At 41.0% G+C, this 26,998-nt stretch overlaps 1 protein-coding gene across 1 annotated transcript in view; it reads right to left on the bottom strand.

The window, feature by feature from the left end:
• Positions 1-5,453: 5,453 nt before the first annotated feature.
• ANKFN1 (ankyrin repeat and fibronectin type III domain containing 1) overlaps positions 5,454-26,998 on the bottom strand; it is a 64,810-nt gene continuing 43,265 nt past the window's right edge. Inside the window, exons 9-18 of the mRNA XM_041409292.1 lie at positions 26,519-26,618; positions 25,245-25,377; positions 24,518-24,634; positions 21,081-21,296; positions 18,853-19,019; positions 17,302-17,452; positions 15,345-15,513; positions 11,770-11,936; positions 8,444-8,663; positions 5,454-6,250 (exon numbers count right to left, since the gene is read on the bottom strand). Of these exons, the coding sequence (XP_041265226.1) occupies positions 5,454-6,250; positions 8,444-8,663; positions 11,770-11,936; positions 15,345-15,513; positions 17,302-17,452; positions 18,853-19,019; positions 21,081-21,296; positions 24,518-24,634; positions 25,245-25,377; positions 26,519-26,618 (2,237 nt within the window). The remainder of the gene's footprint in view (positions 6,251-8,443; positions 8,664-11,769; positions 11,937-15,344; positions 15,514-17,301; positions 17,453-18,852; positions 19,020-21,080; positions 21,297-24,517; positions 24,635-25,244; positions 25,378-26,518; positions 26,619-26,998) is intronic.

Genomic DNA, 26,998 nt, shown 5'->3' with positions numbered 1-26,998 from the left:
CCTCAATATATATTTTGTTTTTTTTCAAGCCATTCACAGGTACATGAGCGTGAAAATATTGTGTCAAGTCCCAAGCTCACAGTTAGCACAGCATACATTGTTCATTGAGATATTTACAAAGTTTGAGAGCACATAAAATTGTGCATTATTTTGTACCAAAATTTAAACATTAACATACGCTTGGTTGCATATATAGAAACAAGTTACAATAAAAATCTCAACAAAGACAACCAATAAACAGCCAAATTGCTATGTACAAACAAGGCAGGAAGCAATTAAACACTGCCTCGCACATTTCACTTAAATTACTTTTTCTCAGAGGGGAAAAAACAAACAACCCCTCTTCCCCTCCCCCAAGTCCCCAATAACCCTATTAAGTCTTTGTTTTTATCAGCAAAGCGACTGGAACTCCCATTGCATTCAGAAGGGGATTCATTTGCACAAGATGGGAGAGAAATGTGGTCCCTGTTATAAGGAGCAATAGTGAATTGTGCAGTGAGGGCTTCCCCCAGTACAACTGTGTCACACAGGGGGGTGGGCTCACTCTCTGCGCCCGGCTCCAGCGATCCCTGTGACCTCCAGGGGAATATTCTGGGATCAAATGCCTTTTGTCTTCCTTACACACATCATTTTTTACACCAGCACAAATGTGTTGTTTTCATGATGACTCCGCTGGTCCGGGTCTCAGGCACACGGAGCTGTGCCTCGGTGCGCTGGGCTGTACATGGTCTGTACCTGACCCAGCTTCAGAGAAACTACTGGTTTATACTGGTGCAAAGAACCTGGAGTGAGGCCCAAGGACAACAGGACTGTGCCCAGTCGAACCTTTACATAAAGTAAACCACAAAAACTCTGTGCATTCAGTTTCAAATCTGCTCAATAATTAATACAGTTCACAGTATTAAGGTAGATTAGTGCCACACCTACTTCTCCAATGTCAGATCAGTTTCACATTGCTTTTCTAAGAAAAAAAATGAAAATAATAAACATAAAAAGTTTGTTCCTAGTTTTTTGAAAAGCTATATAGGTGGTTTTCTGTAGCTTAGTAACAGCCAAGCTTAGTAACACCGTCCCCTGTTATGGGCTGACTGGTGTAAAGGCTGAATCTTGCCCAGGATGCTGTGGTGAGAAAAGACTGAGGAAGGCATTCCAGCCTGGCTCATATTCACCCCAAAAGCAGGCTGAGAACCTGGGTCAGAGCTCACAGACACCAGCACTGAGGAGAGGTGACCTCTGAGCTGGTGGGATCTCTCCAGCATCCAGCAATGATGGATCAGCTCCAGAGCCTGATCAGATCAAGGTGATGCCTCCTGGCTTTGCAGGAATGTCTGAGCCAAAGGAGGGCTCTGGGGGCTGCTCCAGGGAGGATGGTGCCCTGCGGGCCAGTCCCTGCTGCCAGCTTCCCTGTGCCAGGATCGACCTTGGGGAATGCTGCCCTGCCTTTCTGCAAAGAATATGTGGGGCCAACAGCTCCCCTTCTCACTTCTGGGCATGATTCAGCCTTATGAATTCCACTTCATGCGATCCAAAGATAAGTTATACTTGCAAATAAAGCATTCTAGTTACTTATGTTTTTCTGTAGTGGAAAAATCTGAGACCCAACCTGAAGAAATCTCCATTGTCTGAAAATTCAGGGCCTGTTTACTGAAAATAGTTTTTGCTGATGGCAAAGTTCAACACCTTAGAGAAATTCAGAGTAAGTTCCCAAACTGTGTACCCTATTTTCAAATACACTATACCTTTGTTGTTTGTAAGGCTGTATTGAAATTTTACATAACAGTCAAGAGCCATGCATTTAAACACCTTAAAAGAGTTGACCAGCAACTTAATGCATTTCTTTATACCATGGAGAATTTAAAGATGCACTGTCTCTTTCCAAAACACATGAATATTCAGGATAAAATATTCCATCTCCCCTCTCCCCCTTTAATGTCTATATTTAAAAGCATTATTTTATAGATTTCTTTGTCTTACTATGTAAAAATTCCAATTGTTAATTAGTCTCTAAAACAAAGTAAAAAATACAATAATGGGAAATAAATGCTTGAGCCACATGTGTCTTGAGACAAACTGTCCATTTGCAGACTGCCTTTCTGTGGATGCAAGAAATTTTGATTGTAAACCTTGCAGTTTATCTATATCTCACTTCCTACCAGCTGAAACAGGAAAGTTTGAGATCACTAAACAGGAAGATATGGTCTACATTTTTTTTTTATTTCTGTGGAGTCATAATATTAAAGCACTGTATTCTTTTCTAGCCAGTCCAAGTCATGCCTAGAAATAGGAGGGACTGGGTTCAGACCAGGAGAAAATATACTCCCTGAAAAATGAAGGACAAAATAGATGAGTGAGAGAGACCCAGATGTTGCAAAGCCCAAGTGCCCCTTAGAGAGAAGAGCTTCAACTGATGCAAAGAGGGCACAGGCACCTTTGAATGAATGAACTGCCTGCTGGCCACTGGAACTGCTGTGGTGCAGCCTCTGAGCTGTGGCACTGCCCAGCTCTGTGCAAGAATTCTTGGAGGGGCACTCCAGCTCAGTCTGGATAAAGGGTTCCCAGTAATTAAAGGCCTGGACTCCTAATTTCAGTTTGATTCTGTGAGCCTTTGCTCAGCTCTACTCGGAAGAGTGACTGGTGGAGTCACTCTGTGGAGTGGGGCAGTGCTGTGCTGTGCATTTTCCAGGATTCTTTCAGTTGCTGAAGTTGCTTGTGAAATGTGTGTTTGATGTTCCCAGGAGAACTGCAGAAGAATTGTGATCTGTATTATGGCAGTACTTGAAAGGCACTGCTTTCTACTATTTATTTATCTCTGGGTGTTCACTGCTATTTTTTTAAGGAGACCCAAAATAGGTAGGGATAGCAATATTGAACAAAGAACATGTATTTTTACCTGAAGGTAAGTCAGTGCTTTATAGCCAGAAGTATTTAAACCCAGAACTATCAATTAGTGCTTTGACTATTAAAGTTTGTGAAAGAACTTCAGTCTGGAGGCAGTAGATCAAGGAAGCACATCCCATTGGCCATCACCTAAACACTACTTCCATAGCAAGGGTAAAACTAGGACAGGATAGATTTTGGCTGGTATTTGCACCCCCAGAGTCAAATTTCATCTCAGCACAGAAGATTATGATGAAGTCAAGGCTTTCCTTCAAGTAGAGAATCCAGTCCTTTATTAGCTACATCCCTGCTTCTGGAAAGGTCCAGCAGCAGGAGCAGTGAAGAGATTGTTACATCCTTATCTCACCAGCAGTGTGTGCCTCTCTGTTGGAGATTTGGCTACTTCTTGCCCTCATTGTTCCTGATGAGCCAAAGAAAAGTGAGATGGGTTTCATTTAGGAGCATCTTGTTTTATCACATCACTTCCTGCAAAAACATATGGCCTCAACGTATGGTTATTTTATTCTTTAATAGTTTTATGGCAGTTTTCTTTAGAGGCAAAACAGATTAGGGGAGCCCGGGTGAGGTGCTGAACACTGGAAAACGGTGTCAATTATTCTGGTTCTGCACAGGAGCATTACATTGTTTGTGTCTCCCTGGTGAAAAGCCTTCTGCTAATAAACAGAATCTAAAGTAACCAGCTGTGAGTGCCCTCAGTGACAGTCAGACATCTCTGCTTGGCTCGGTGGTGAGTCAGGCATTCCCCGTCCCCAGTTCCATACAATGTGTGCCCTTCTAGCTGCAAATGGGCACTGCCACTGCTGCTCCCCCTGCATCTTCTCACCCACAGGAATTTTCGGTGTGGGTCTCATCCAAACCCTGTGGGAGTGAATGGAAGTCTTTCCATCCTCACTGTGGATCAGGTAATGAATGAGTATTTTTTGTCCAAGAAGTTAACTTCCTGCTCCCAAAAAGAGAAGTTACAGATGTAAATCCCTTATAGAAAATTTTTGCCCTTCCTATCACTGCAAAGACTCTTCTTGGCTTCCACATACTGACCAAGCACAAAATAGTGAATAACATTTATTTTTGAATTTATGGATTGAGTTTGCAGGGATTTTAATAGCACTGGGGTTATGGAAGTGCTATTTTAATAAGGACCACAGATCATGGGCCCAAATCCTTACCTTTACCTCAAGGACTTGTAAACTCAACTATTTAACTCAAATCTCTTTATTGGGGGCCTTAGAATGTATCCACCTGGAGGCTGGAAAACTGAAAGGTAGAAGGCTGCACAAACACGGAGTGAGGGAATTTAACCAGCAGGAATGTGGCCTATAAAATTAAACTTCAAGAACTGTTTAAGAAAATTAAAGCTTGTGCAACAGCTGGGGTTTCTCTACACATTAGTTCATTTCTTAGCAACTCCAGTGTTATGGTTCTGATTAATGTAGATTTCATTTTTGAGATCATCTTCTGTAGTAGTTATTGTGGTTGCAAAGGACAAAACCCTGACTCACTGTAATTTGCCTTTACACAATACAGTAAGATCCCAACCTCCTTATCACATTAGTATTTATTTGGGGCCCAAAGAAAGAAAATCTTACGCTCAAACTGCACCCCAAACTTCCCTAATCTGAATTGCCAGAATATCCCAGCTTCAGACATGGTGATCAAATACGCCTGGAGTTTATGGTGAATATTCAGGAATAAAAATAAGGGTGTTTCTTTCCAATGGGTGTGTGAGAGTGATGCCAACAGAACAAAATGTGCTTTTGTTTGGTGGGGAAAAGAAAAGAAAAACTTTGCTTCAATCTCACATACACCCTGCATATTATTCATCTAGAACCTGGCCTCATTCTGCCTGCTCTTGACCTCAAAGGTTCATCTCCTGAGCTTTTAAAATAACTTGCTACTTAAATAATTTGGAATCTAAGCTCCTGAAAAAACAATTGTGATAATTATGTCAGGCTCTGACAGCATTCAGAGATGGTGTTGATTACATTTTCTAGATATTGAAAGAATTTTCATTTCTTTAAGTGGCTAGAAACTCTGGGTTATCAGTTTTACTAGACCAGTTAGTATTTCAGCTATATCCAACCAAAATTCATTCAAGATAAGCTGAAAAGTAAAAAAAAAAATTGCAGGAGGTGGTGGCAAACAAGTTAATAGACTTTTAGGACACAGTCCTAACATAAAGTCACCAAGGATGTTACAACTTCTGATAACTTGCAGGCAGAACCACTCATGCTTAAAATTTTGCATGCTCAGAGAAACATGGAAATGAAGAGACCTGCAAAACCTGATACTCAATTGCACATTGTTATGTGGTGACTGTTATGACTCTGCCTACAAAGCTGCAGATGCCAGTAATAATAATGCTCACTTCATGACAGATGATACCTCTGTGAGACCAGAAATCTGGTGACAAAGTCAAAAAATTAGGATTCTTTAGAGTGGCACAAGTTGCCATTTCAGGAGCTGGATTTTTACCAGTGGTTTTGAAAGTGTGGCCTTTGTGATCACAATGCTCATATCTCATGTGGAGTGATGGGAAGCAGTGCAGGATTGTGGGGTTAAAGGGTGCTGCTGAAAACTTCTGGGACAGCAGAACCCGACTGCTCCTCTGGCCCCGGGATCTGTTGCATAGCACTGTGCACATCTGTGTGTTCTACAGAGTCTGTGCCCATCGCCCAGGACTCACTCTCTTCATCCAGAAGTCTTGTTTCATAAGGCTCCACGTGTATCCTGTGCACATCCTGCCTTGGTTCCTCATACTTGCCTTTTCCATCCTCTGGAAGGCTGGATGCATGAGGTACGGAAGTGCCCCGAGACCCATCGATGGGAAAGGTCCCCTGCTCGCTGGAGGTAGGTTCTTGAGACAAATCTGGAGATCTCATGAGATGCTGGGTGTAGACACCTTCTGACAGAGAGCCCGCCTGAGTCTCGCTGTGCACACGCAGCCAGCGGTGCTGCCGGCTGAAGTAGTTGTAATGCTGGTGTTTCCCCAACTTTTTTTTCCCTAAAAAGCCCAGTGGCTGCTTGGAGCCGGAGGACTTGTCCGTGCCTTTTGGTGTAAGCTCTGACATTGTCAGACTGCTCATCTGCTCTGTGCAACATTCAGCACTGGTGTCCACGACTCCGCACTCTGTCAGGCCTTCCCTCAGTGCCAGGCAGGGCTTCATGTCGTGGGCTTGGAGCACGTTGGGTGCACTGCCACCCAGGACACTGCCAGCCTGCTGGGAGATGTCCTGGGATGAGGAGTAAATCAGGTCTAACTCCCTTGGGCTCAAGGCATCGCTGGAGTCGTAGTCGCTGTCGGTTGGGAGGAAGACCTCGGAGCAGCCTTCTTCATCCGAGCAGGGCTGGGAGTCTGCAAGGAGAACTGGTTAACACTCACAGGACAAGCTCAGCAGAGACGTGGCTTAACTGTAATTTATGTTGCTTTTTGTCCTAATTTTAAATCTCCAGTGCTGGAAATGTATGTGTGTTTCCTCTGTGAAATTGCCACAAGCCAAGGGGACAGCAAAGGCAGTCAGGGAGGATTTGTCAGGGAGGAGTCACAGATGTGTTAGACAGGTGGTGGCAGAATTAGGAAAACCAGAAAGAATTAGTTTATTATTTTAAAGACAGGAAAAAAATTGAATTGAATTTGAATTGGGATTAAGTTCTGAGAGGATCTGTTTTCTTTTATTTTGCTTTCACTAAATTTCATAGACATGGAGATTTGTGAGAGAGAAAATCTCTAATCCAGGTTCTGTTTTTATTAAAGATGTCAGTTAAGTTACTCTAGATTTATATCTCTGTAACGGTGAGCAGTGTGTAAATATAAGTGTGGTAAGAGGCTCAAGGCACAACATGGAGGTTGATAAATAAAAACTGCCCTTTTGGCCATCAGGTGCATTGTGTGTTCAAATTCAAAACAGACACACAGGATTCAAATGTGAATTTGTGGACCAAATCTCACACTGGCACTGAAATTGCTGCTGTCTTTGGGCTTCAGAAGGATCAATAAGATAATGAATAGTGACATGTGTGATAGAATAGATTGATGCTCCATTGCCCTGGATAGTTTATCTGAGATTCCAGGAATTAAACATTGATTTTATACAGTGCTGACTGCTCACTTGGATCTTGTGTAAATTGCCATACAGCCCACTAATGAATCCAGGGTGTGCAGGACAAGATAAAACTGCAGTTTGCACTGTACCAAAGCCAAGAATTATTCTGTATTCATGGTCTGTAATACAGGGGAAAAACAGCTCAGGGAGGGGTGCTGAGAAAGAGCACCACTGTATAATGGAGTGAAGCAAAGCACCAGCCTCTTCTTTCATGAGGTTAAAATAAAAGAAGCACCAGGTTTCTTTTCTTTTAAACTCCTGAAATCTAATCAGAATAGATTTACTAATTTTCTTTAACTGTATAAAACTGCCAATTTGAAAAACCCCCAAATTATTATTACTGTAATGGTCATGGCAGTTGTTTAATGCAGCATCTGTTCCTTTTGTTTCTACTGTTTCATTTACTTGTTGCTTAAAGACAGCTCAGCAGAATGATGGTTTATTTTTTCCTCCAAAGTCCTTATTCTGTTAGCAAAATGGGTTTTGCTGTTTCATTTGCTTCATTTTTATTTCCTGTGATCCATTTCTTTAATCAGTTTAATTTTCTGGCTATGCAGTGAAGTAATAATGGTCAGTGAGGTGGGTACTTATTTGTGTAATTTGTGTAATTCAAAATGCTTCTCTAAAACACTGAAAACTCTGAGAAGTGTGTGAAAACAGCTGTTAAACTGGACTATTGGCACTAAAATGTGCTCTATCAAAACAAAGCAAGAGGGGCATGAGAAATAATTGCTGCAAAACAAAGGAACACTGAAACCCTGGAAAGAAAATGGGTGTAATACCTGAGAAACAGAAGGTGGCAAATGGAAACTTTGGAAAAATTTGAGTTAGATTCTGTCAAATTAATGAAAACTATCTGTGGGGAAGAATAACAGATACATGAGTGATGAGAATGGATCAATAGCTTTTGCTAACAACTCATGTCTCATCAGTCAAACAAAACTCTGAACGTGTGCACAATTAATACACAGCCATCGTCAGAGCTCTGAAGATCTTTTGGTAATGTACTTTACCACAGGCTCTGCAGCTGTAATTAGGACTAAGAGAAAGCTCCCTCCATATGAAAGAGCAGATTGTTGGTGTAGGCAAACAATGAAGGAGCCAGCTTTCACCATGGATGAATTTTACTGGAATTCTGGACATCGTGGAGAAGCCAGTGATAGCACTTGTCTCTTCCAACCTGCTCATTAAATGATCTGGAACAGTGAGGTGACAAAGTTGGCTGATGATGAGCAGTTATTCTGAGTAGCTGAAAGTGAAAAATGATTGTAAAGATTATAGAAGGATCTCAGTATACTAAGTGGCAAATGATTGGTAAAGTGATTGTTAAAATACCTTGACAGGCATGGGAAAAAATTACTCATTTTATGAAAGGACATACAAGAATTGTTATAATTAAAAGTGAGTTCAAAGAGCGCTTGGTAAAAAAAGAAAAGTTCTCTTACCACTCATAGCTTTTCTCCTCTGGATTCTAGGCTCAGGAGAAGAGGGAGGTGAAGGAAGACAATCTAGATGTGAAGAGGTGGAGCTCATTTTCTTTTGAGAGTGCTCTTCTGAAAGATCCACAAGTTTCTTTATGGGCAGGCCTGCTGCTGGCTGCTTGTATCTTGCATACTGCAGTGCTTCTGTGATCCATCTCATGTCCCTCCAGATCTCATCAATTTGCTGTGAAGAAAACAATAGTGACAAAATACAGTTAAGTATGAGTATTAATTCTACCTAAGTGTGTACTTCTTCAAGTGTCCAAGTAAGTCTGTAGTCACTGCCAAGAGAGAGCAGCATCATCCCCCAAAAGAACATTCACATTGAGGAGGTCTAAACTGATTTTGGTTAAGAGGTACCTCAATTAAGAATGTGTAGTTAGTAAGAATCCAGACCTAAATTCTGACATGGAAAGAAAATGAAAATTGTATTTTGACAGAGTAAAAATTTGATCAGTTTGTAGCACACCTGGAAGTTGGTTTGATTCTGCACTGCAATAAAAGTAAGACTTGTGGAGCATCTTTGCCAACCTAGGTCAAAACAATTGCTCAGGTCACACCTATTTTTTAACAAAGAACATACACATGTGCAGATACATCAGTGGAGAGCAGAAGTACAGCTATGAGCCAAACTGCAGTTTCTCCCTTACCATTTTAGTCTGCATACATTTTAAAAGTATAAATCTACACAAAAGCAGTTCTAAGATATGCCTTTTGATGGCAATAAGAGACAAGTGCCTAAATCAATAGCAGGATGTAGGTTTAAGTATCGCTGCAGAGAGGAAAGATGCTGTTTAATGTGGGTTGGAATAGTGTTTTGATAATGGAACACTTTCAACATCTTTTAACATCATCTTCAAGCCATTCAAGATCTTTGATGGCTGAGCAAATGTTGCAACCATCAAATGAGAGTAGCTGTGAGTAAATACCCTCCTGCTGCAGTGTCCTTTCTAGAACTTCCCTCTCACTTTTCCTGCAGAAGGTTCTGAATGTCAGGTGAGCCTTCCTCTTAATATTGCAGTGTTTGACACAAGCTGCTTTGCAGTTACACAAGCTACGTTCTGCAGGAATGCAGTGAGAGTTCAGTCAGTAAAGTGAGGGGAACTCTGTGCAGTGACAATTGTCTGCTAGGGAGTGCCAGAGGGATCAGAGTGCCAGAGGGATCAGAGGGCCTGCAGACTGATGTTTGAAGATGACTTCTCTTAGCTGGAAATACTTCACAAAATGCGTATTCAAAGTGTGAAATTTACTCCCAAGGGATACTGTAGATGCCAGATTTGCTGGGGTAGTTCCTGATGAGCTGTGTTGGAGGCAGGATAGCTGGGCAGCTGGATCTTGGTTTTGACCTAGTATGGCCATTTTTATGTAAAGGTGAAATCCCGACTCCAATGATGTCAGTGCAAGTCTTGCCACTGAGTTAATATGAGCTAAGAATATCCATCAATAAGAATAGCAAATGGTTCAGAGATTAATTCATAATCCTGCATAATTTCAAGACTTCAGTGTAGCTCCATGAAGAGAATTCCAGTTAGCAAACATCTTACCTATTTGATTTTAGAGATTTTATACATCCTTTCTGTGATCCTCCCTCAACCCCAAACAAGAACCATCCTGCATGCAGTTTATTAAAATGCAAATCCTGTTGGTTTTCCCCCTGGTGCTGTTCTGCAGGACATTGTAATGAACGGTGGTTCTTTTATAATTTAGGAACATTTGAAGCATTACATGATATGAATTACAGCTTAACTTCAGTTTTAGTTTCAGTGTCTGTAGATTTCTTTCCTTTCTCTGTAACATTCTGGTAAAGACTCCAAGTACCTTACATTCTGTCAGGGTTTTTTTTTAATAATTTTTCCTTTTCAGTTGCCCTCTGACTCCTTTTCAGAACTGCATTTATATAGACTCCCTTGCTCTTTACAATGTTTGGTTTGTGTAGTGACTTCAACACTGTCTTAGATCTGGGATCACACAAATGCTCTTGCGGTTTCGTGGTCACCACTGAAGATTGTGGTATGTGGTAGGCAGAGATATTTTTGCCAATAGGTGGAATACAGCTGGTTTTCATTTGAGAGGAAACCTGACAGGCCTAATACACTGTCACAATAATTCAGCACAAAACACTGATATTTTCCCAGCATAGATAGATTTTCCCAGCATAGATATGTGCCTCAAACACTTCAGAGAAGAGGAACACAGAACTGTCTCTACAGTACCTGCATATTAACATAAAAATGCCTGGGTTTGATGTGAAGGATACACATTTTCCAAATTCTCCTGCAGATGCAAGAAAGCTAGATTTTCTGAGTGTGAGAATGGGGGTGACTGAGAGTGGAAGTACAGTGGATCTTCCCTCTCTGCCCTGCTGCAGGCTGCCCAAGGCTCCAAGTGGACAAGGACATCTTGTCAATGGGATGAATGGTGTCTTGGACCCTATTCCAACAGAAGATAGCTTGAATATTAAGAATATAGAGCTGAAAAGTTATTTGCATATCTCTTGTAGAAAGACAGGTCAACCATGCCCGTAGATATACTCTGCAAAAGTAATGAGCTTTATCTATAAATAACCAATTGTCAAAATCACTAGCAAAAGGACAGGATTTGCTGTGCTGCACAATGGAGTGTAGTTCAAAGAGCCCTGAGCTGAGTAGGTAAAGTCTTGATTTGGGAGCAGTAGAGGAAAATCAGGATGAAGGACAGAGAATAAGCAAATTGGACAAGTATGGTAACACTGGTGATCCTCCTGCACTGGAGGACTGAAGCAGTGCCACTGCATGGTGCTGGCCAGGCTCACAGCTGCTTTTGGGACCAGCTTGACATCTGAAATGCAGAGCTGTGTTCCTGAGTGTGATATTGTTGGTGGAGATTGTCTGCACAACCTAGACTCAATTTTCATTTTAATTTTTTTTAATTGCCACATTATCAGGGTGAAAAATGTCCCCAGTTCATACAGACAAAGAAAAACTCTTACACAAATGAATGCCCAGACATGGTGCTAGCTTACCTCCTTAGATGGGAGGGAGTTTTACAAGCAGACTGACACATTTCTTTATAACAGTCTAGTATAACTGTCATTTGATTTTACCCATAAAAATCCTTCTATAAAAGCAACAACTAAGGAAAGCATGTTCTGGGTTTGAATTTCATAAAAACAGAATTGCACTTTTGATACAACTGCTCTTTTTATGATGTCTGTGAATAATTCTCCATTTAGATTTCAAATTACAGCCCCATGCAATTTTTAAGAAAGCCACCTTAAAATCTCCTTGGAATAGTCAGAAACAGACTATTACCTGTATGTAGTCTATAACTTGCTGGTGTCTTTGTTTGGCTGCAGCTACTTCACTGTCTGAAATTGCTTCCCTCAGGGACTGCTGGGTTTTCAGAGAGTCCAGCTCTATGACAGCAGAAAGGCGGCAATACAGGCTTATAAATTTTTCCTTGTAACAGCAAAAATGAGCTGTGAAAAGACCAAGTGCAAAGGAAAATTGTTACATTCTGGTTATGAAATATGAAATCCTTAGCTTTCAGAACACAAATTTTATTAAATATAGTAACTAACTCTGGATGGGTTTCTTTAAGCTAGAAATGAATAATACAGGCTTCAGTTCTCCTCTCATTTACACTGGATTTACTCTGTAGCTTCACTGATTTCAAAAGAGTAATTTCTAATTATATCTAAGTGAAGGGATAATCAGGTCCTTAGTATGCAGGTCCAGAGGCTATCTTGCCCTTGACAGCTTTAATCAGAAAGGCAATTTCTGAGGCCTTTATAGCTCATAATTTCTTTTATCAAGAAAGTAGTGATGTGGCTTGAAAATGAAACTCATATTTAATTTTTTTCTTAAATTGAGTGCTTCAGAATGAAACAATGAAAAAAAATTTTGAAAGCTGATAACTTTCTCTTGGGCTATGCTGGCTTAAATCAGAAACTTCAATGTAAATGACTCAGCAGGAAAATGATTGCACTGATATCACAGTTTGGGGGAAATAATTAAAACTCTTTTAGGTGTTACTGTACATCATCCTCTGAACTCTCCTGCAGAAGGGTATCACAGAAAGTTCAAACGTGACCTCTTGCTTTGTGTAATTTGACTTTGGAGAAGCACAGAGCTATCCTCTTTACCAGAGGTAACAGAGACAGAATAGCTACAGTGCCACGGAGCTTTGCAAATGTTAATTTACCTCGTGTGTTAAAGATACATTATTCCAGAACCTGCCACTGCTCAGGCAAAACTGAGCAGTTACCTCTCCAAATGGCAGTGCAGACGTACTGAAACTTGCTGAGGGAGAGCAATTTTTCAGAAATACTTCCCCATTCATTGGTGCTGCAGTAAATGCAAACATACAGCATGATCTTGTTAGAGCAGCGAGTGCCCAGTCGGATTTACTGCTGCTGCTCTCCTGGACTGGGGCAGGGCATTTCCAAATGTAAAAGGTGTAAAAGGCATATATTCTTCTCATAAAAATATTTTAAAAAAAGAAATTAAACCAGCGTCTACTTATCCCTTACAAACAACATTATTAGAATAATTGAGAAGAGTTCGTTCAACTGAGAGATCCAATCACAGAAACATTTTTAGCATTAACAATAAAGGCCTAATCTGAACACAGAAATCTCACAAAAAAGAGTGAAAGAATGAATTCTACCTTCTGGTTTCAGCAATGCCTAGATATTGCAGGGATCCAGTGTGAATAGTGTGTGGTCTTCCAGTACATATGCCATATGTGGTGGACTCTTGAGTGAATTACAGCTGCGGTTTCGGCTCCAGTGCTGAAGTTTCGAGCCTTTGTGGTTTTAAGTCAGACCCTTTAATGTTACTTTAACAAATGTTACTTCAACGTAGTCTTTTGTGGTTATGCAATTATATAGTTGGTAGCCACCAGCTAATGGGGAATGGAAGCTTCTAATATTTGAGATGTGAATCACAGTCACTTTATAGAACATCAGGGATACATATATAATAAGTCATATTGAAATGTCATCTGCCTTTGGCCAGAGGATTGCTTACTTAAAAAAATACTCAAAAGTAAGATTCAGCTTTCCATACTGTTTTCTCCACCATGAACTGCTTTCACACTGCAGCAACATTGCAGAACAGAGAAGGTTGCACCAGAAATGCCTTTTGGGAGATGGCTCTATTGCATGTTTGGTGGCACCACACCATCCCATGCAGGCTCTGTTGATTTGTCAGACCCATGTAGGCTGTGTCCCTGAAATGAGAGGCACTCCTGCCCCTGGCCTGTGTTCCACCTAATGAGAATAAAATAGTCTGCACAACCTCTAATGAGGAGATTAATTGCATCAGAGATTAATATTCTCTGTGCATTAATTTGCGTAGCAAGGCAGCAGACCCCTCTCACCAGGAGAAATGATGTGCTCCATGCTCAGAGGCCAGCAGGCTCCAGGGTGGCACATCAGAAGATAAAAGTCTGGCTTTAGGGCGCTGCAGCCATGGCCATGTGACCCAAAGCACTGAGCTAACTCTTACATTAGCTTTCCTCTGAAGGGGTAACTTTTCCTTGGCAGAATACACCATGTATTGTGTGGCTGTTCCACTCATAATTGTGTGGCAGCTCAGCTGGCATCTGTCCTCCCACAGGCAGCACAAACCCCCAGAGCTGTCACAGCACCACAGTGTGCTGTGGCTGATGTGGCATAAATCCAGTGCTGTACTCCTGCCTGATCCAAATGAAATTTGTGTTGCTGGGTGATGGTAGGTCATGGATGAGTTGTGACTGCAGAAACACAGGCAAGGCAAGACACTCCATTAATATCTAATCTCCATAAATGATTTGAGCAGCACTTGGTACTGATACACAGGAGATAGGAAAGTAATGGTGTCACATAAACATCTGAGAGGGACATCACTAGGGACACAGTTGCCACTAAGGCCTTTCCTGCAGTGGCTCCTGGTGCACTGACTTGATCAGTTTTGGCTCATATCTTTCTCTCTTCTCAAAGGCAGAGGAAAGAAAGATCCCCAGTTTTACAGGCCAGAAGGAAACAGAGCAGACTGATATGTAAGGCTCAGCAGCCCCCACATTTTAATATTCTTTCTAAAAAGAACTATTAAGTCTTTATGAGCTGCTTTTATGTGGAACCTTTTCTTTTCTCTGTGGACCAAAGAAGAAGAAATGAGAAATAGAGGACCTTGAAGCTAAAGCATCTTATGCCTTCTGTGAAACAGCTGGAAAACTCTCTTTTGGAGAATTCTTGCCCAGTCAGCAATGCAGTGGAAGAAGGGAACTGATAAGATGTGCCTCCAAAGAAAGAGATTCAAGTCCAGTGCTTTGGCATTTTTCACAACAGGCTTTTGCTGCCCCACAGCAATAGGACAGTCTCTGGCATTTTTCTAGGTATCAAAGGGAAAAAGATGCCCCTCACATGGGAAAATCTATTCAGACCTTTCACAAAGCTGTGAAGGAGTCAGACCTTGAGTAGGACCATCTATAATCAGGATCTGCATAAATCCCCATTACAGAACCAGCCGTGATCCTTGTGACAACTTAGAGAGAGACGACTTCTGCATCTCCTGTCACACTCCAGCCTTGCTGCTGTGTCATGTGTAATTTCTCTTGGTTCTGAGTTTTAAAGAACATCATCTTGCAGAGAAGCTTATAGACACATAGTGGATGACTGTGGGCCTTGCTCTCTGCTTTGCATTTCAATAACGATGGCTACAGTGCATGCTTTAACTGCCCTGCTCCCTCTGTAACTTGTACACCGTTATAGGGAGTGTTGTTGCCAAAGCCATCATGTGATTTATTGACTCTCCACTGGGACAAGGGGGAAAACAGATACAACTTTGTGATTTTATTATAAGGAGACTGGGTTAATATTTCTAGGTGAAGCAAGCTACTATACCAAGTTCAAACATCTGAAGAGGGAGGTTAAGAAATCCTGAGTGTGGGGTGTAAGGATTATTCTGTCCTGGGGCAGTGCAGACGTCGTCTGAGGCGGGGAGCAGGAGAAGAAAGGAGACATTGTGACCCAGTTCCAACACCTCCTGTGTGTACAGACGGAAGTGCTTAGCCTGTACAGGGACACGCGCGGGGGAAGGAATAGGAGAGAATTACAACATGGCACTTATATAAACAACACCCCAAATGATATAAAACATTAAAGAAAATTTGCACAACATCAAGCTCGGAATTTTTATAAAACGTAAATATTTGGGGCGGGGGGGGGGGGGGTGGTGGCTAAATGTGGGTTCATGTCACTACATAAAATAAAGATTTAAAGCTGCAATGTTCCACATTAAAACAACACACACAGGCACAACCCCCCTGAAAACAACATTTATGTTTCTTATTAGGCAGAAAATGATCACATGCCATGTGCTTTTCAAGATTATGATTGCATAATTATGTGAAAACATGAAAATGGATTCAATTAAAAACCTTTAAGATTCAATTTAGGGTTGGTTAAGAGAAATATGCAGCTCTCCCTCAACACAGCACTGAAAAGGTTTAACAAGTGCTGCAGCAAGAGAAAATGGCCCAGGCAGAAGTGGCCTGAGGCTGCTCAGAGCTGCTGTGTGCAGCACTGCCTTCTGCCCTGGCTGTGCCCCAGTGCCACTGTCCCTGCTCCTAGTTACCACAAAAATAATAAAAATACATAAATAAATCCGTGGAATTAAAAGTGCAATTCATTAACATAAAAGTTTGGTGCTGAGCCATCAGACCGTTTGCATCTGTGTTTAACTGCCAGGTCATGTTGATATCTGTCAGGCACAAAGGATGAGCTCAGATGCTTGGCTGAGCTGCAGCCTCAGGAACATATTGCACAGTGATTTCAATATTTTAGTCCCTAACTCTAAAAGAAGAAAAAAAAAGTTGCACAAAAGGTATAACCTCTAAGCAAATGCAGTAACATAGAGACCTGTACAGAGCCCTATTGAATTAGAGTGACTGACCACAAGGCAGCACACCATCTGTCTTAATTTTGGATTTACTTGAGTCTTACTTGGCTCTTCCCTAGCTAGAAGGTGAAGCACTGATGGATTCCTTTTTAAAAGCAAAGCCTAAACCTTTCAAAATCAAGAAATGTAGAACCAGGTTAATTTATTTTAAGACCACATCTTTCTAGCTGGACAAACAGAACTTGAAGTGAATATAAAGATGATTTACTTCTACTTGAAGACCTCTTTACCTTTGCAGACCAAAATAAAATGGAATTCATGTAAACAAGAAACAAACTTCTCAGCTTATTTTTTCATGGATCTTTCACATCATAGATTATTCTCCCTGACTTTATTTATTCACATATGTATTTCTTGTACCTAAATGTAAAGCCAGAAGCCAGACACCTCTCCTCACCCACAGAAATCTGGTGGTCTGGGACTTTGTGTTTTAGAAGGGGTACATTCATCTGTGTGCAAAAGAGCAGCAAAATGCTGTGTCTTTACTGGGCCTCTCCTGCAGCCTCACTCCAAGCCTCCCAGAAAACTGTCACTTGCTGTGCTTGCCTGCAAAAATGCCTCTTTTCTTTATCAGCTTCGTAAAGGTGCTCAAAACTACGACTTTCGTGCAAAAGTGCCTATTTGGACCTGCCTGAAGTTGCACAAATAAGTGAAAAGATGAAAAAAATAGAAGTCAGTTGAAATTTGCCTCTTAATCCTTGAATGTTCAAATGTCCAGGATAAAAACTGTTATACTGAAGATGTTCCCCCTTAGAATAATGGAATACAAAACTTCTCTGCTTTGCTTTTCTTGCAACCTGACATTGAATCCCTGCTTTTCAGTGACACAGTTTGTAGCTTTTCGTTGGTTTCTTAAGAATGGGGTTTTAAAAGGTGATAAATCCCACAAAGGCAAAATACCTGATGCAGAGGTAGATTGATCTGTTTGAGGAGAGCTTTCACTGCTGTCTGGAGCTCATACAAGAACAATTGAGTAGGGCAGTCTGAAGCATGATCCATACTTTCCACGGATTCTGAGCCAGAAAGTGTTTGGATCCATTCCCACTCATCTCTGTATGTTGAGTCAAGTTAAAATTAGAAATATAACAACAGTACAATGCACAAGCAGGAATTCAGTGTATGTGCATTTGGGATCTGTTGATACTTTAATCCTCATATACCAAAACATTCTAAACTTGCGTGATCTTGATTGAACTTTGAGAAGTTTTATTTTTCTAGCACATGTACATCAGGCTGAACATTCCTCTGGAAGTCCAACTGCCCTTGAAATATTTCAGTAAGGCTTCTCACTTCAGGCTTTCTCTTTCACATTCTTAATTTCCTATCTACCACAATATTTAAAAAAAAATGCATTTGAAATTGCTACAATTCACAGGAAGTTTGATCTCTGTGAAGGACTATCTTCTACTGACTGCAGCCAAAGAACTTCCTGCTTTCCTCCACATGTCTCTATTTGAGACCTGATAAACATGGGAATTATAGTTCTGGATCAAATCCCTAATTCACCCTGCCCAGTATTCAGTCTTGAATAGCAGCCAGCATCAAACATTAAAAAAAAAGAATGTACAGGAAACCCCACTACAAGAGAAGTAATAGTTGTGGTATAATCTATTCCTACATAAAGATCTGATCTGGAACTTCAAGAGTCAGGGATTGCTGTAAACTCTGAAGCTTTAGCCTTTATATTCTTTCCAACATTGTTGTTAGTGTTCACTACTACATTCTGGGTATCCTTGTCTATGTAAATATCCAATTCCTTCTTCCTCGTGCAAAATTCTCAGCTGGTTGCTGGAATGATACATGATAAAAAAGCTACAGAAAAAGTCAGTAAAATGTGTTTCCCACTGGGCAAGGTCCAGGCAGTACAAACAGGGCCCTTGCCAATGGATAAGGGAAGCAGTGGACAAGGGGAAAATGGCTTTCCCAGAGCACAGAAGTTTTCTGGCATTTATAAATATGGTTTTCAATTGCTGCATGTTTGCTGTAGTTTAGGGTTAAAAAAACAGATATCACACAAGAGAATAAGCAGAAAAAGTCCCCACACCAACACCCCACAGTCAGTGAAAATCCATGGAAAGGGTGGCACTGAATCCACTGAAGGCTGTCACGGCTGCAGGCTACAATCTTCTGAACAGGTCATTGCCCCTGTGCAGAACTGGAATAACCATGGAATACCATCCTTGGAAACCAATAGGCCCATAACCATGTGCTCTGGATAGGTCCTCAGATGCAGGGAAAACTCAGGTGCACCTGTTTGGCTCAGCAGGGCTCGCTGGGATGGCACACACTGGAGCCAAACCCTTCTGCTGCACACCAGAGCCAAACCATGCTGCCACCTACAATTTTGCAATGGCAGAATTGCCTTGGCATTAACATTTGATCAATTGATTCAAACCTAAAACAACTGTTCTTTGTGTGTGTGTGTGTAAGTAAATCTATATATTCACTTACTTGGAAACGTTGCTGTTGTCTCGGATTTTGACGTGACACAGGACATTGGGCAGCTTCTGCAGCACAAGCACTTTGATCTGATCCACAGAGCTGCAGAGTTTAAGGTAACCCAGATACAAGCCGGGAGGGAGGCGCTGCTGACTTCGTTTGTGATAGGAAAGTATGTCCTGTTTTAAGAGAAACAGTCCTACATAAAAATCTCATATTTTTTTCCACATAAGCAGAAGAGTTTGGGAGCAAAAAGCAACAAATGTTTTTACAGCCGTCCCCAATTCAAAAAGCATTTAAGCACATGGTTAAGCATATGAATAATCTCTGGTAGTTCGGGTACACTTGGACAACTTCTCACTTAAAGCCATACACAAGATCTCTAAGGTCTCTGTGTCATGCAGGAATTGGCTCTGACAACCTGAGGTTTCAATCTTCTGCAACCGTGGTGTTTAAACTGGCTTAAATAACCCCCACCTCTGCCTCCTGTCTGATCATTTCAGTGGTGAGCTGGGTCAGGGAACTGATTCCTCTGAAAAACAACTTGGGAAAAGGAGCAGTTGTTTTTCAGCAGAGCAGTTCCCTGGTTCGGGTTTGGTTCATGACTACACAGAGGGAGCAGAGCAGCGCTGGGGAAGAGCTGGGAGAGAGGGGCTGCAGGAGCCAGGGCTGTCCCCAAGGAGATGCCAGCCCACATCTCTCCAAAACCTGCTCTGTATCACCTGCTGTCAACAGGAGGATCTCTGTCAGCATGGGAGTTGGTAGTTTGCAAAATTGAACAAGTGGCAGCATTTTCTGAACAAACGTCTTTATCAACAAATAGAGCTTAGAAGAAATTAGTATTGATGGTGGATTTGCTGAGGCCAGGAGACATTTTTAGGGCTGTGTATAGCAGTTCTCCAAAACTACCTGAAAAATGATGTCTGCTGCCATCCATCCTGAGAAATGTGTGCTTCTGCAGTGGGTGAGGATTAAGACACCTGGCCCTATGCCTTTACTCTTGGAATCATCAAATTATCTGCCAGTGCTATGCTTGGCTCTGACCAGTGCAATTAGACCCTCATTTTCACAAGCACTTCATGAACAAAATACCCACTCGATGATTAAACAAGTAATAGAAGAAAGGGTGGGCATTAGATAGGAATGTGTAAACCATTAGGGGAACATTTTTTCCACTAGGATCTCTGTGGAAATCTGATCAGGACTGTAGTTTGCTTTTCCTAATATAAAACTTTTGCCCAGACTGACAATTTTCTGCACCTTTAACACATTGTAATACATTAAATCTAGCATAGCTCAGGTAAGTTTTATTGTCTTTTGGAAATTTTTTAAAATTCCTAAAACCTGGTAACATATATTTTGATTGCCTGTCACTTCCCGGTATGAAAAGTAGAGTCTGTGCCCCAGAAAGTGCCTCTAATTCAAAAATTAACCACAGCAGCCATCATCTCATGGACAGTGCTAAAGAAGAGACTAAGACAATGATTTGTCTTGTATTTTGGGTAACTGTGCAACAGTTTTAGGGAGATTGGCTGCTGTTACCTACAGAAAACATGTATTAATCTTAGCATGAACTGTCTCTGTTTAATGTGCGTTCAGAGATAATTCTTGAAGGGCTGAACCCCACAGCTCTCAGGGATGGTTACTGAGCTGAGTGTGCCAAGCAGCTTCTGAGATCAGTCCTTACTTTTTTCTAATTGCAAGTCTGGGAGCATGTGATGCAGAAATTAAAGGAGGGTTTTGGTCAGTAAAGGATTCCTTGGTGGCTACACCAGGCTCCAAGGAACCCTGAACCCCACAGAAGAAGCTTATTAAGTAGAACAGTAAAGTTTAAAACCTAGATTTAGTTTTCAAGGTTGGATGGAAAAATCTTACAGAGTGTAGAAATTCTAAGTGTCTGTATAGGTGCTTAAGAACATCCCAGATAATTTTAAAGCTTTTTTATATCCCTTGCTACAAAATTCCATAGCCTGGTTTCCCGAAATTGATAGAAACTACTATTCCCTGCTAGGACTTTGAAGTAATTTCTTTAGAATCTCATGGATATTTTGCATATTAAGGGTCTGATCCCAGATCCACTGGAAGTAATATAAGTCTTTGCTCTCAATGGGAGCCTTGCCATTGATTTTATTGGGCACTGGACTAAGGCCTAAAATTCTACAAGACGTTTCCAAAAATCGGGGCTCTGGCACAGGCTTTACAAAAGCAAATAACACACAGTAAGAGAAGCAAAGCACTACCTGGATTGTTATAAGCAAGATGTCTAATGCTGTTGGCTCCTCTGGAGTTGAGAGGGATTTCCTCTGGCTTTGTAGTTTGGATACCTGCATCCATTTGCCATTAAAAAATGAGTACAGACTCTCCACTTCTCTTACAGTAACTATCAGCATATTGCCATGTCGATCCTTGATTGGCTCATAAAAAACTCTGCCTAAATTGTGAGTTCCCAGCAAATTCTAGAAAACAAATACAAAATGAAAATTATTTATCACATATCAGGAGAGTATAGTTTGAAATTTAACTTTGTGCTCGCTGACATCAGTCCTATTGGCTTCACTAAGAACGAGACACACTGTGTTTCTCAAACCCTTGCCTTACAGTCATATCATTTAGTGACAAAAGGACATGTTTTCCCTTAGGTTGTGTTTGTGGATTGAGTCGTGGATACTCTGATGCATTTAGTCCAGCAGTGTTTACTCCAATGTTTATTGGAGAACCTCAGAAAGACTATTATGACCCAATGACTTTGTAAAAGGCAAATTAATTCACATATTTACTGCAAAGAAATGCACTTATTTGGGCCAAACTTCCAAGTTTTGCCCAGTCATGTAAAGATGAAGGATGTCATTTTTGAAAGCACCCACTGGCCTGCTGGTGATTCCTTTGATTTGAACTTGCTTAAGAGCTGGGTGCTTATCTGAACCTTCCCACAACCAAATGTCAGAGATCACATAAAACTCCTCCTTTTCCCATAAATCACTCATAACAGACACTTTAAATATTTTGTGCTGTGTTCATTAACTATAGTCTCCATTCTATTCTCCATTTTAAAATGATTCATATTATTTTCAGCAACAAAAGCAAGAGTCCCTCCTGTTTTTATTGAATGTAAATAATTCTGGAGCTAAACTGTGGAGTGTGTTTGTGAAGTACAGGATTTGAAGAGACACAAATTCTTTTACTTCAGATACCAAGAATGTGCTAGACAAAACAGGCAGAAACTCACAAAACTACCAAGGCAAAGTTCTCCAGGAAAATATGTGAGGATTAAAGAAAAGTAATTTAAAAATACTCCACATAAAATACATATTTTGGTTAAAATCCCTTTCCTCACACAGTAAGGCATCTGCTTAGAGGTGCAAACACACTCAATCCAGTGACCAGCCACTGAAGAGATTCCCAGATGTTGTAAAGAAAAATGCTTAACATTTAAAATATGCTCATTACTTTGTGATTTTTCAAGAGATCTACAGCAAGCTGGAAAGGGAGAAGGGTAGTGTAAAAGGAAAACTTGAATTCACAATGAACTACATTGTATCTTTGGGGAAGTGCTGTACATTAAGTTAATGACATTGTAAACTGATAGATTGTACTGAAATTAATTATTTGCACTTAGCAGGCAATATTTACTTATCAAGTCTAATATTATTAAATTGTTTATAAACTCTCAGTAGTCAGCACAGTGCCTGGATTTGGGCACTATAAATTGTCTATTTCGGCTTTGTGCATCTCTTTCCAGGACAGACTGTTAGTATCTATATAACCCATCCCCTCTGCCTTTTTTAACTGTTCTGTCTTTTTGTCTCCTTCTCTGACTGAGTCTGGGTGTCTTGTGTGTACATTTTGTGCTAATCCCTGTGTCTCCAGCTGGGGCAGGTCCTGGCAGTACTCCTTAGCCATCCAATTGTCATATTAATCACTGCAGCACTTGAATGTGCCCAGATGAAAACAAACAGTTCTTTATTGTCACTATGTTGTGAATGACATTCCAGCACAGGGAATGGGGGACCTACTAATATCAATATGGGATTGATCCATGCCCTAAAAATCTTTTGTGTCTGCTTAGCTTGCTACACCATCACTTGTGCTTTGTTTGCTGTAGTTGTCTGGTGGTAACAACAGGCAAAGTTGAGTCCCTCTTGTCTGTGAATCTACTGATCTAGTCCCTGAGCAGCTGTGTCATCACTGATCTTTTCCATTCTGTCCTAAATTCCTGCAGAATCAGCCTATTAACTACAATCAATAAAAAGTATTCAACCATCTAAACTTTATTGAGATCCTTCCACTGGCGGATCCCATTAGGCCACACGCTGTTGGCAGCTGGTGACAATCCCTGTGCTCCTCAGGGACCCAGCAAACAGAACAGGCATTTAGGGCAATAAATTCGGCAAAACTTCAGCAGGGAATACACCACACGGGCATATTTGCTGTGTCTCTGTGTTTCAAGCTCTGCACTTTGCATCTCTGGTAGCCAGTAAAACCATGATGCCCTGGGGATGTTTGGTATCTCCCAGGGTATTGTTTTGTTCAAGGGGATCTGCACAGGGGGGATGGAGCTGAGCTAACCAAACGTGTGCCACTTCAGCTGAGCCAACCCCACTGGAACACCCAGCAGATCCAGTTAAAACTTCCTCTAGGACAGCTCAAAGGGCTGACAAGCAGCTGCTGCTTAACACAGGTGGTCCTCCAATAAAGGTGCAGCAGGCTGGTATTGATGTATTTTGGGGCACTTTGGGGAAATCAGTCCAGACAGGTGGCTGCCCAGGAAGGCTGCTCTCGTGCACAGCATGCTCACCAAAGGGTGTAGAACAAATCCCACATGCATGTTGTAGCAATGGCCCCCAGTGTGTGGCTCTCCCAGCTGCTGCACACCAGGGCATTGTGCTGACCCAGCCCTGGGGGACGTGTGGCCAGCAGTGTCCAGCAATGAGGGTCTGCAGTGATGCCAGGAGTGCACCACAGATTCTCTGGGAAGTTTTGGTGACTTCAACAAAAGGTAGGAGAAAGTGAGGCCTGGATATACTTTTTTTGGAACAACCATGCACACAGCTTTTTGAAAATGTATTTTCCCACAAAAGTAACTATTTTAATGAAAGTGTCTGCCTGCCATCTAGAGATTTCATGTTGTCGTGAAACTCAACCCAATGCTTCAAAGCTTTACAATAAAGGTAGAAATGTTCTGCTGGAGAAAGTGTAATTTCTATTTGCATAACAAGTAGTGAGCTGAGACACAGAAGGATTTAAGTAACTGGTTCAGTAACACTCAGGTTGCATCCATAGCAGAGGCTGGAATAGAACAGACTTTAAATGCTTCATTAAGATATTAATAATTAATAGTGAATAGGCCTAGAAGAGGCTTTTGAGGAGCAAATATTAGGATTATAACTTTGAATTCCCAATTTGCAAACTCACAAGCTTCTCTGCCTGGTCATTATTTACTGGTTCGTATCTGTTTGTTTCTTGGTCTGTTTCTTTTGTTCTTTCTTCCTATTGTTTCTTTCCTTTGTTGTTCCTCTTTACTTGTAATATAACTCCCTCCTTCCTGGCAGGAGAGACTCATTTCTCTGGAGATGAGATTGCTGCTCCAAAGAACAGTCCTAGGGACAGCTGGCAGCTCTGTCCTTTGCAGATCAGAAAGTCACTGAGGTGGCAGGCAGAAATATGCCATGGGACCCACCTGTAGCTGTGCTGCTGCTGAGAGCATCTTCTGCCTGGCCTGGAGTGCTGTGGAGGAGGACACGGACACTGCCATGTTCTGCCTCAGCCACCTGATGTCATCCCACATGCAAGACAGCTGCAAAAACACACACACTTCAACCAGTTGTTGTTCTCAGCATTTGCAAAAGCAGAAGTGATACTAAAATGCAATTTGGACTTGAAAAATCAGTGGATATTGCACATTTTGTGTTTCTGCAGACGGCAATCAGCTGACTGGATAAACATGGCACAGGTACTGACTCACACAGGAGGTATTCTGTAAGCACCATGAACCTGTTTCAATTGATTTTGGACTATTGTGCAAAACTGATTTACTGTTCTTTGTGGTAAAAAAAAGTAGTGTGAGACAACTTGAGTGATGGCACAACCACAAATACTAAATTTAAAACCCCAGGTTGTTTCTTTAGGTTCTTGCTCTAAATGTCCATAAAACCTGTAAGTACCCACATAGCAATCACTCATCTAGGATCATACCTTAGGAGTTAATTGTATCACTGCCAGTGGCCCAGTCAGGATTTAATTCACATGACTGGTTTGTGGAAATTGCCTTTAACATGAGTGATAAAGCATTTAATAATTCAGCTTTTTACTGACATCATTTCATACATTCAGAGTGATGAGCTAAGGCCTATGCATTGCTAGCAACAAATTTGCAGAAGCAATAGATGAAATTAGACTCCCATTACCTTTGTGAACCACAGGAAATCCTGCATAACTGAACTACTGTGAGAGTCATCGATTTCCACAATTGGGATCTGATCTTCATTGGTTACTAACAAATTGTCTTTGTAAAAAAGTATAACAGATAAGTAGAGTCCCCTAAAGAGAGAAGGAAACACTATCAAACACCTTTCATGTCTATTCACATCCATGCCAAATTTAGTCAAAGAATCATAGATGTTAAGTTCTGATGAGACAAAGTGAATAATTTGCTCTGAACTTCTGTGTAATATAAGGTCATGCATCTTCAGTCAGTGAATTCTGAAAAATATTTGGGAAGTGTATCACTTTAGATGATGTGAGGCTGCATGAATCTAAGAGATTATGGATCTGTGTGAGCCACTGACATCAGTTTCAGTGAGAATTTTGCCAGAGTACGCAGTATACAGTGGAGGCCTTATGCCCTTTAGATATCAGAAATTTTACTAAAACTTATCATTAATGTGCTTAGTTCTGCCCTCCTTTACTTCAGAGATGAAGTAATTCAATTGAAATCAGGTGGGTTATTATGGATTTACATTGGTGTAATTGAGTGTAATTTGGCCAACATATCTGCAAACCTGTTTATAGATATCATTCCTTTCAATATTTACCCTTACAATTAGTTACATATGTTAAGTAGTGACTGCAGGGAATTTAAAGACTCTGGAGAGCTCTTCTGGAAGAATCAAAATCTTATCAAAATACAAAGAAGAAAATGCAAATTGAACACTCCTGGCAATGAAAGACGAAATAATTCAGAATAAGCAATTCTCATTTGCAAAACAAATGATCAGGGCTGAGAGCTGGGTGACAGTGGGCTGCAAACCCAGCTGAGGATGTCAGAGTTCTATGTGTGTAGCTTGTTGCCAGTGGAGTGTTCAAGTGTTATCTGAGCTCTGTGCTTTATATTATGAATGAATAAATGTTGTAGTTTCATTAATGAGCAGCAACAGATGCAGTGCTTTCAACCAGCTCAGTAGCTGCACTTTGGGTTTGCGCTGAATATTTCACTCTGTAACAATTTGAATCCACTTCCAAAAGTAACAAGGAAAAAATTCTATTGATTTCAGTAGGAGCTGGAGCATTCTTTTCCTGTCAGCTGCACCAGTCTTACACATCTGTGATTTTATCAGCTCGTTCTGACCAATTGCTGTCTCATCAGTAGTGGCATATTCATACATATTTCTAAGGTTCTTTTCTGTAATACAGAACAACTGCCTAAATTCAGAATGCCTGGAACAGAGAAGGAATGACAAACCGTTTCAGAGTCTTCACAAACTTGTTTGATGAATGGAAAAGGTGCTTCAGGCTTCTGGAAACCGATTGCTTGCGACCAGCATTTTGTAATTTAGAACTTTCTGAAATGGGAAAAAGAAGCAAACCAAACCCAGCTCTTAAATTTCAGTTAGTGTCTCATAAAAAAACTTCTGTTTCTTGAACCACAGTACTAAATTTCAGTCAGTGCCCATTACATTCCTTTCTAAAGACAACATTTAGAAAGGTGCTCAAACACAACTCTTTGATGGTGTTTTCATTACCTGAGTGATACACAGCAGCAGACAATTTCCTTACTTGCTGCAAACTCAGACAAGATAAAGCTGTTTTGCTCTGAGGCAAGCTTGAACCAGCCCTACACACTCTTAATGCTCAGAGAGGATGGGAATTTTACAAGCAGTTTCAAAAACCCAAGAAGGGATTTAAATAATCAGTCACCATTTTAGGGTGTTGTAATTTCTAA

The sequence above is a fragment of the Onychostruthus taczanowskii genome, unplaced genomic scaffold, assembly GCF_017590055.1.
Source record: "Onychostruthus taczanowskii isolate IOZ18803 unplaced genomic scaffold, ASM1759005v1 scaffold30, whole genome shotgun sequence".
In the NCBI taxonomy this organism is placed as follows: domain Eukaryota; kingdom Metazoa; phylum Chordata; class Aves; order Passeriformes; family Passeridae; genus Onychostruthus; species Onychostruthus taczanowskii.
Note: the sequence above shows the minus strand (reverse complement) of the source record. Positions and strands in the feature narration are given on the sequence as shown.